This window comes from Bufo bufo, unplaced genomic scaffold (assembly GCF_905171765.1).
Source record: "Bufo bufo unplaced genomic scaffold, aBufBuf1.1, whole genome shotgun sequence".
Lineage (NCBI taxonomy): Eukaryota > Metazoa > Chordata > Amphibia > Anura > Bufonidae > Bufo > Bufo bufo.
The window spans coordinates 44827-54767 of record NW_024400063.1 but is presented as its reverse complement, the minus strand read 5'-3'; the positions used below and the strand labels follow the sequence as shown (position 1 = coordinate 54767).

General features: G+C 44.8%; 1 protein-coding gene across 1 annotated transcript; it reads right to left on the bottom strand.

The window, feature by feature from the left end:
* Nucleotides 1-3573: 3573 nt before the first annotated feature.
* Nucleotides 3574-6640, bottom strand: LOC120983148 (oocyte zinc finger protein XlCOF8.4-like; the record flags this gene model as incomplete). The annotated part of the gene is made up of 6 exons (XM_040413140.1): nt 6528-6640; nt 6248-6415; nt 6041-6164; nt 5829-5926; nt 5075-5132; nt 3574-4166 (listed from the first exon to the last, which is right to left on the bottom strand). Coding segments are annotated over exons 1-6 (1152 nt in total), but the record flags the coding sequence as incomplete, so codon positions are not given.
* Nucleotides 6641-9941: the final 3301 nt, after the last annotated feature.

Below are 9941 nucleotides of genomic sequence, written 5' to 3'. Positions count from 1 at the left end.
AGGGGAATAAGTGAATGAATTAGAGCATCACACATTATCCTGATAAGTCCAATGCTCTCATGAGGATTCTTTATCTAGGTCTATTAAAAGAACCATAGAGCTGTAACTGTCATCCTATTTCTACTAATCTACTATTATACTAACAGAATTTTCACCCACGGCAACAGTAACTAATTGGTTAACTATCTGTATTTGAGTTTTATCTCTGTTTGCTGACTACAACAGAAGTACAATACTTAGTATTTCATTTTCAATGGTATAGTACTGCCGAAACAAAAAAGAACAGCCAAAAATTAAGTGTTTAAAATGAATATTGAGAAAATAGCCATTTTTGACAAAAGCTTCCCTTTAAGTATGGGATATACTTAAACTCATATGTTTGATGCAGAAAAGCACAAGACACAAAAGTAGGAAAATAAAAACCTGGTAGGGTAAAAAAAGGATAAAAATTTGAAAACAATGCCAGGACTTGATCAGGCTAACCTATGACTAGGGATGAACGAATAGACTTCGAATTAAACATCCGAAGTCGATTTGCATAAAACTTTGGTCCAATACTGTACGGAGCTCCGTAAAGTATTAGAATGAATTGGCTCAGATGAGCCAAAGTTATTGCTTGGCGAAGTCTCACGTGACTTCGCATAATAACTTAATAGATTCATTTTTACTGTAAAAAACCATTTCCCGAACTCGGAACCTTGAAACTGAACCCGAGTTGGGGAAATGTTTTTTTACAGTAAAAATTAATCTATGACGTTATTACGCGAAGTCATGCGAGACTTCTTGAAGTAATAACTTCGGCTCATCGGAGCCAATACATTCTAATACTGTACAGAGCGCTCGCTCCGTACAGTATTGGACCGAAGTTTTATGCGAAACGACTTCGGATGTTTCATCCGAAGTCGATTCGCTCATCCCTACCTGTGACTTATTAAAAAGTTAAACTAAAGGCTCAAGCCAGTATTACATTGCAAAAGCTCATTACTGACAAGGTGTTGCTGGTCATCTGATGATCGAGCGAAACGCGTATTCATCGGTTGATCCTGTCGTTCGTGCAGGCACATAAATGATCGTTTCTGGGCAGCAGATTACTGTTTAGATAGCACAATCTGCTGCCCAGAAATGAAGCTGCTGTATGAGGACGAGTGATCGCAACTCGCTCTCATACTGTGGAGGTAATCGCTGCATGTAAATTCTGCACTTCACCCCCCAGTGAATGAGCACTTCCTTCCCGACATTCGGCTTCTCCACAATGCATTTAAATGCACCAGGGGGGTTGCCTACCCCTTACTATATAAGAACATCCCCAGCCGCCCTTGTATGCAGTATTTTCCAGATCTGAGAGAGACAGCAGTGTTATTGCTGTGCTCTGTGCTTTCCTGTGTCATTACATTAGTTAGTTTACATATATAATACAGATAGTTAGTGGGAGATAGTGATATAGTGTAGCTGAGGTTCTGCTGTCCATACATACATATTGCTATGATGTCACAAGTTCACAGCAATACTTAGTGCACCAATCACTAATAACTAATCAGACCTATTAAAATGTGAAGTTGACGTAGTGCGCAAAAATATTCACATCATTAGTGCCGATTTCGCAAATATATTGGAGCACTCTATCTGCATATAAAGCTATTGTAATGTTCTGCCGTGCCGACCATTTTCTCCAGTCTGAGGAAACTTCTAGCAGCTTGAAAAATGTAGCTATAGTGACCCACGCCTGTATTTCGCCCGCATTACATTGCTGATTTTTCGCGATCAAGAAAATAATCTCGAATTCGCAAATATATGACGAATATTCTACCAAATATTCGCAAAATATTGCAAATTCTAATATTGCCCCTGCCGCTCATCACTATTCCGGACCACATTTAGCCTCTCTACTGCCTGCATTTCCTTTAGTCCAGACCTAATACTTCACATATTCTTCTGAGTTTCTTTTAATATTCATGGAAGGGGCCATTATTTTAAGTTAATAAAACCTCTTTCTCCTTTGTGTCTTCTTTATTACAAAATTATACGGATGGGATATGTTCTATATTCCTGACCAGTAAGATGACAGCTTTGCTTCAGTATTTCCATAATGAAGTGTGAATGAAGCCAACCAGGATGGGCATTTGCTCCCCCCCCCCCCCCCACAATGCATCAGTCAGCTTTGATCACATGCACTCTGAATGGATAGAAATCCGTTCAGTTTGCATCAGTATGCCTTCCGTTCAGTCACTGTCAGGCGTTTTGGCCGGACATAATACCGCAGCATGCTGCGGTATTATGTCCGTCCAAAATGCCTGATCAGTCGCCGGAATGCCGGCATTAATTCCCATTGACTTGCATTAGTGCCAGGTCCGGCATTGCAAAACAACTGAAGGACGGGAAAACTGTGAAAAAGACTGCAAGACTGATCCGCCCTTCCGCATGACAAGCGGAGAGACGGATCCGTTCTTGCAATGCATTTGTAGACAGATCCGCACCCGGATCCGTCTACAAATGCTGTCAGTTGTCACACTGATCGGCAGATCCGGCAGGCAGCTCCGACGATGGAACTGCCTGCCGGATCAAACTAACGCTAGCGTGAAAGTACCCTAAACAGTGATCGATTTTGGTCAAGCAGGATGATACTTGTGGTCCATGTGATCATAATGTTGCAACAGCTTAGTGCAGGTCTTCTGAGAACTCCAGTCTGTACCATACTAATATGACACTGATCATCAAGGGGTTAAGTTATACATCAGAATGCATCATTAGCAGCAGATCCACATATGTCACATTTCCTAGATCTAAACTTTAAACTGGCTTCTCTGCTTTGTGAGCTCTCTGATGCCGAATAAGACCTGATTGATAGGTAAAATATTTCCCACATTGTGAACATGAGAATGGCTTCTCTCCTGTGTGAGTTCTTAAATGTTGTACAAGACTTGATTTATCAACATTTTTCCCACATTCACTCTCCATTGTGTGAGTTTTCTGATGTCTATAAAGACCTGATTGCCAACTAAAACACTTTCCACATTCTGAACATGAAAATGGCTTCTCCCCTGCGTGAGTTCTCAGATGTAGAAGAAGACTTGATTTAAGAGCAAAACATTTCCCACATTCTGAACATGAAAATGGCTTATCCCCAGTGTGAGTTTGCTGATGTAGAAGAAGACTTGATTTAAGAGAAAAAAAATTCCCACATTCTGAACATGAATATGGATTTTCCTCTGTGTGAGTTTTCTGATGTAGAAGAAGACTTGATTTAACAGCAAAACATTTCCCACATTCTGAACATAAAAATGGCTTCTCCCCTGTGTGAGTTCTTAGATGACTCACAAGATGCAATTTCCGAATAAAACATTTCCCACATTCTGAACATGAAAATGGCTTCTCCCCTGTGTGAGTTTTCTGATGTAGAAAAAGACTTGATTTAAGAGCAAAAAATTTCCCACATTCTGAACATGAATATGGATATGGATTTTCCTCTGTGTGAGTTCTCTGATGTAGAAGAAGACTTGATTTAACAGCAAAACATTTCCCACATTCTGAACATAAAAATGGCTTCTCCCCTGTGTGAGTTCTTAGATGACTCACAAGACGCGATTTCCGAATAAAACATTTCCCACATTCTGAACATGAAAATGGCTTCTCCCCTGTGTGATTTCTCTGATGTATAATAAGATCCGATTTTTGACTAAAACATTTCCCACATTCTGAGCATGAAATTGGATTCTCCCCTTGGTGAATTCTTAGATGGGTCACAAGGTATGATTTCCGAGCAAAAGATTTCCCACATTCTGAACATGAATATGGCTTCTCTCCTGTGTGAGTTCTCTGGTGTCCAACTAGAATTAATTTCCTGGTAAAAGATTTTCCACATTCTGAGCATGAAAATGACTGTTTATCTCTGTGATTTCTCTCATGCAATGAAAGAAAAAAATTATTTTTCAACTGTTTCTCACATGGAAATATTTTCCTATGTTTCTGTTCAGCTTTTGTTTTGCTAATCAGTGATTGACTAGATGAAGATTTCTTGTGACCAATGGTATCAATGGATAGATCTCCGCTGTGAAGAACTGAGGGTACATTAGAATTTATTGAATTAGCGTGTGTGGTGTTGTTATCTTCTGCTTCATGATAGGGAGATAAATGTAGATGTCCATGGGAGTCGCTCATCCCATCTTCTCCTGGAAAAAGAAAAAAAAGTTTGTGTTTTCCTGAAGCAAATATAATTTTTTATTAACCGATCAAGCTTTACAGAGACAATAGCAAGCCAGGAAACAAAGCAAAAAGGAGATGCAAGAAAACAGTATAATGTACAAAGTAAATCACATAAAAGCAAAGAAAGATCACAGAAAATATTAGTTTTCAGGAGTATACCCCCAACATATACTCTACAACAGCATATGTCACTTAATAAACTTTTCACATCAAAACTGGAGCAAGTGGCAACCAATCCGAGTTTGGAAAATGTTTTTTTACAGTACAAATTAATTCATGTAGTTATTACTCAGTCTCCTGAGACTTCGCAAAGCAATAACTTTGGCTCCTCGGAGCCAATACATTCTAATACTGTACGGAGCTCCTGCTCCGTTAAGTATTGAAACGAAGTTTTATGCCAATCGAAATCGGATGTTTCATCCGAAGTCGATTCGCTCATCCCTATAAGTCATGTAAAAAGTGCTCATGAATTCATTTCTCCCAAGCATCATGAACATGACAATCACACTCCACTCATTAGCCATTTCTCTTCTTGTCTGATCAACTACAATATGGTTCCTACTAGTGCAAATAGCCCCTAAAGGCACAACATGTTCCCCATCTGTCCATATAACCCCAGGTTCATAACTGAGGCCTATCGTATCATGTGACCTTTACTCGGAATCAGCCTTTATCCTTCAGTCATTTTTCTGGTTGTGTTTGTATCTGTCCATATTGTGGTGACATTGTACCGGTGCCAAGGAAGATGATGGCAGTAAATGAATTATTAACAGTAATAATATTGATGAGGAGGAGGACGTTTCTCTGAACTTCCTATCAGTTTTTCCATTAAAAAAACATTTACAGTCAAACAAGATTCATGTAAGGCTCTTACCTTTCACAGACACTGATCCAGGTTTTTCAAGTCCACTCATCGTTTCACCAAAACTTTCCTGCAAGGATCCAACATTAAAGAAAACAGAGAAAGGAACCCAAATTTATCTTATATCCAGGTGAAGATCAAACACTCCTAGAAGACATGAACCAATCTGTCCTAAAGGAGAAGGATCTACTCAAGTGGTGATCAGACAGGATCAACATTCAGCCAAGTATTTTACACATCAACAGAAAGGTTTCTGCATGAAATGACCTGATCCTATCCTGGAGAGGACGCTGTGCTCATCACCTCCAGTTCTTACATTATTTCATTTTCTAGTAAAAAGCTTTTCATTGCTTCTAGAAACTGAACCTTATATCCACTTGCTCTTGTGGTGACCTGATTCTAGATAAGGATGTAATAATGTTTTGCAAAATCTGGAAGATTCTGTACCTGATGAGTCAGTCATTGACTGTTAATACATGACAGTATCTGCCGTAGATGCAGCTGCCTGGCATTGTGCTGTTATTTAGTCTATGACTTACATCTACTCTGCAGGACTTTACATTTACCAACATTTAATCTCAATTGCCATTGGATGTCCAAACAGGAGGACATTTAATACAATATTTTATGACACCAGAAATAATTTTTTTTAGCCAAAAAGATGTAATGGAGCCTACAGTATATACCACTGCTGCTGGGGGAGGTCAGTGGAAAGCTTCATTACATCAGTCTATAGAGGATTTGTAGAAACCTCAGCTTCACCTACCTGATGATCCAGTGGGATATTTGGTTTCTCCTCTGGACAGTCCTGGGAATACTGAGGACTGGGACATCTCTCTGGTGGATTGTTCTGACTGGATCCATCTGTAGGAAATACACAGTGACTGAATACATTGTCTATATGTGATGATTAGATGATGGGGAATCTGACTCTCAGAACTGTTCTCTCCTCTACAGTCATGGAAGGTCTCCTCTTACCCGGTGATGTGAGGGACTGGTGATTCTCCATCATGAAGTCCTTGTACAGATCCTTGTGTTCTTCTAAATACTCCCACTCCTCCATGGAGAAATAGACAGCGACATCCTGACACCTTATAGGAACCTGACAACACAAGGACACAGTCATTACCAGACCCCTCCCTTGGCGTTATTGTACAATGTCCCAGCATTCCCAGCAGCGCTCACCTCTCCGCTCAGCAGCTCAGTGATCCTGGTGGTAAGTTCTAGGATCTTCTGCTCATGTATCAGGGAATGAGGTGGAGGCTCGGTGATGGGGCTCTGGGTCCTGCTCCATCCTCCTGACACACGGGGTGTCACACACTCACCAGACGACTTCTTCACTACTGTGTAATCCTGTGTATGGGGAGACGCCGATCACTACAGAGATTCTAAGAATCCTTCACCTTTCCAGACATTTCCCTGGTTTATTACTAGAGATAAGAGTGATGTCATGTGAGACTCTCACCTCTCCAGTTATCAAGGAGATGATCTCCAGGGTGAGGTCTAATATCCTTGTAGCCATGTGGTCTCTGTCCTTCTCCATCCTTGGTGGGTCATTGATGGAAAGGATCATCATCTTTAAAAAGCAGAGCGTCCTGCAAGTAAGAAACCTGAGGGAAACATGGAGGACTGAGAGCAAAATCTGGAAGAAGATCTCCAAACAATCAGCCATATTCCGCCTCTCTGGACACACAGGTATATAGATCCTTACACTATAGCGGTCTACACACCTGTATTGTATAACTACGGATACACAGATAACTAGCGTTACCAGCGCTGTAAATAGTCATCTATGGGGGAAATAACCTGTGGGGTCTGATTCAATCCTTAATGATCTGGCAACTTAATAGCACACTTTTCCGGTACATATAACTTGATTAACTATTTTTCTTTTTTTTGAAGGATGTAAAGCAAAAAAAAATAAAAAAATACAACCGTGTTCCCCCCCCAAAAAAACTAACAGCAATTCTGTAATGTAAATGACAATTTTACGTATTCTACGGGTTGGAACAATTACAGCAATAGCATATTTACACTAAGGTATTTTTATTTTTTTTAACAATTTAACAATTCTGTGGTTTTCTGTCATCATATCCTGAGCTGTTTTGGGGGAATGTGGCCACAAGCAGCACATCACTGCTAAAGCCATTCATTGGCTGGAGTGTAACATGTGACCACGCCCATAGTGCAGGGACTAGAAGATGGAGGCCGCGAGGGGCCAGACTCCAGGAACTTGTTAAAAATTATTTTTTGGGTTGTTAAGGTCACGGTGATATTATTTTATATATTTTTTTTTTTTTGGACAATTTTTTTTAATGAAATGTTAATTTTTTTAAAATATTCGAAATATTTATTTAACATTTTCATTAGTTCCATTTATGGCTTTAATATCTTACAACACTTTGGACGTTGTCATCAGTGTGCGGTAGGTGGGGGCTCGCCTCTATCAGGACCCCACTAATCCTGGGAATGGAGGGGCTGCAGAGCTGCTTTACTGCTGAATCTCCTCCACAGTCCCTGCTCATTAGAGCTCCGGCCTCCGCTGTGCAGGGACAGTGAGGAGAGGACACAGCGCTGCAGCCCCTTCATCTAGAAGAGGTTGTCCCCACCGACCACACACTGACTCCATATCCTAGTGATATCACAGAACACTGTGTGATGGAAGACCCCTCTAATCCAGAAGAACAGCCCCTCTTACAGGGGTCTGGGGGTCTCCTAATATTCCAGGGGGAGAGCAGACATGTCTGAGGAGAACTCCCCTCCTGACCTCCAGACTGTGTGAGCAGAGACTCTCTATGGCCGGTGCTGCCCCCTGCTGGCTGGACCTGCTATATGTCACCTATAGAACCGCTCCATTCTAATAAACCCAGAACCAAGTCACACATCCCCCGTCCAACAACTGACCTGCAGAGTTGTTAGAGGGAGGTCTGTGACGTCACTGGTCACATGCTCCTTCATGGTCACATGACCAAATGTGGGAAGTGCTGACAAACCCGGACTGCAGGAGGAGGAGGGGCTGTGCCTGCAAGCAGCCTAGTGAGGGGGGATGTGCTGGAGTACACAGAGCTTCATAGGGAGCAGGTGAGGGGCAGCATATGGAGCAAAGATCTGTGCCTCATGTCCCCAGAATACACCACATGCCCCCTCCTCACAGATTTACCCTCCACAGATCTGCATCCGCATGGCCCCAGAATACACCCCATAAAGCCCCCCTCCCCAAATCTACCCCATGTCCTCCAGAATACACCACATGCCCCCCTCACAGATTTACACCCCATAAAGCCCCCCACCTCAGATATGTGGCCTCATATCCCCCAGAATACATCCGGATCTGTACTAAACCCCCGTAATTGCACCAGATTCCACTCCACTTGAACCCGCTGCCCCCTCATATATGAGCTCCATATGCTGCCCCTCACCTGCTCCTATAAAGCTCTGTGTGACCATGAAGGAGCAGGTGACCAGTGACATCACAGACCTCCTTCTAACAACTCCACTCTAGCATCTACTCCCCAGGTACAGACAGTATCTCCCCCCCCCCTGAACAGGTCGCCATCTCTGGCCACACCCCCCAGCACACAGGTCGCCATCTCTGCCCCCCCCCAGCACACAGGTCGCCATCTCTGCCCCCCCCAGCACACAGGTCGCCATCTCTGCCCCCCCCAGCACACAGGTCGCCATCTCTGCCCCTTCCAGCACACAGGTCGCCATCTCTGCCCCCTCCAGCACACAGGTCGCCATCTCTGCCCCCTCCAGCACACAGGTCGCCATCTCTGCCCCTTCCAGCACACAGGTCGCCATCTCTGCCCCTTCCTGCACACAGGTCGCCATCTCTGCCCCTTCCAGCACACAGGTCGCCATCTCTGCCCCCTCCAGCACACAGGTCGCCATCTCTGCCCCCTCCAGCACACAGGTCGCCATCTCTGCCCCTTCCAGCACACAGGTCGCCATCTCTGCCCCTTCCAGCACACAGGTCGCCTTCTCTGCCCCTTCCAGCACACAGGTCGCCATCTCTGCCCCTTCCAGCACACAGGTCGCCATCTCTGCCCCTTCCAGCACACAGGTCGCCATCTCTGCCCCTTCCAGCACACAGGTCGCCATCTCTGCCCCTTCCAGCACACAGGTCGCCATCTCTGCCCCTTCCAGCACACAGGTCGCCTTCTCTGCCCCTTCCAGCACACAGGTCGCCATCTCTGCCCCCTCCAGCACACAGGTCGCCATCTCTGCCCCTTCCAGCACACAGGTCGCCATCTCTGCCCCCTCCAGCACACAGGTCGCCATCTCTGCCCCTTCCAGCACACAGGTCGCCATCTCTGCCCCTTCCAGCACACAGGTCGCCATCTCTGCCCCTTCCAGCACACAGGTCGCCATCTCTGCCCCTTCCAGCACACAGGTCGCCATCTCTGCCCCCTCCAGCACACAGGTCGCCATCTCTGTCCCCTCCAGCACACAGGTCGCCATCTCTGCCCCTTCCAGCACACAGGTCGCCATCTCTGCCTCCCCCATCCCCGAACAACAGGTCGCCATCTCTGCCCCCTCCAGCACACAGGTCGCCATCTCTGCCCCTTCCAGCACACAGGTCGCCATCTCTGCCCCTTCCAGCACACAGGTCGCCATCTCTGCCCCTTCCAGCACACAGGTCGCCATCTCTGCCCCCTCCAGCACACAGGTCGCCATCTCTGCCCCTTCCAGCACACAGGTCGCCATCTCTGCCCCTTCCAGCACACAGGTCGCCATCTCTGCCTCCCCCATCCCCGAACAACAGGTCGCCATCTGTGCCCGCTACCCATAGCTCTCCCCGAAGTGTGAGTAGCATCGAAGTCACGTGACCATTGACATCACAGCTTACTTCCCAGGAAGACCCTCACCAAAGATCTGT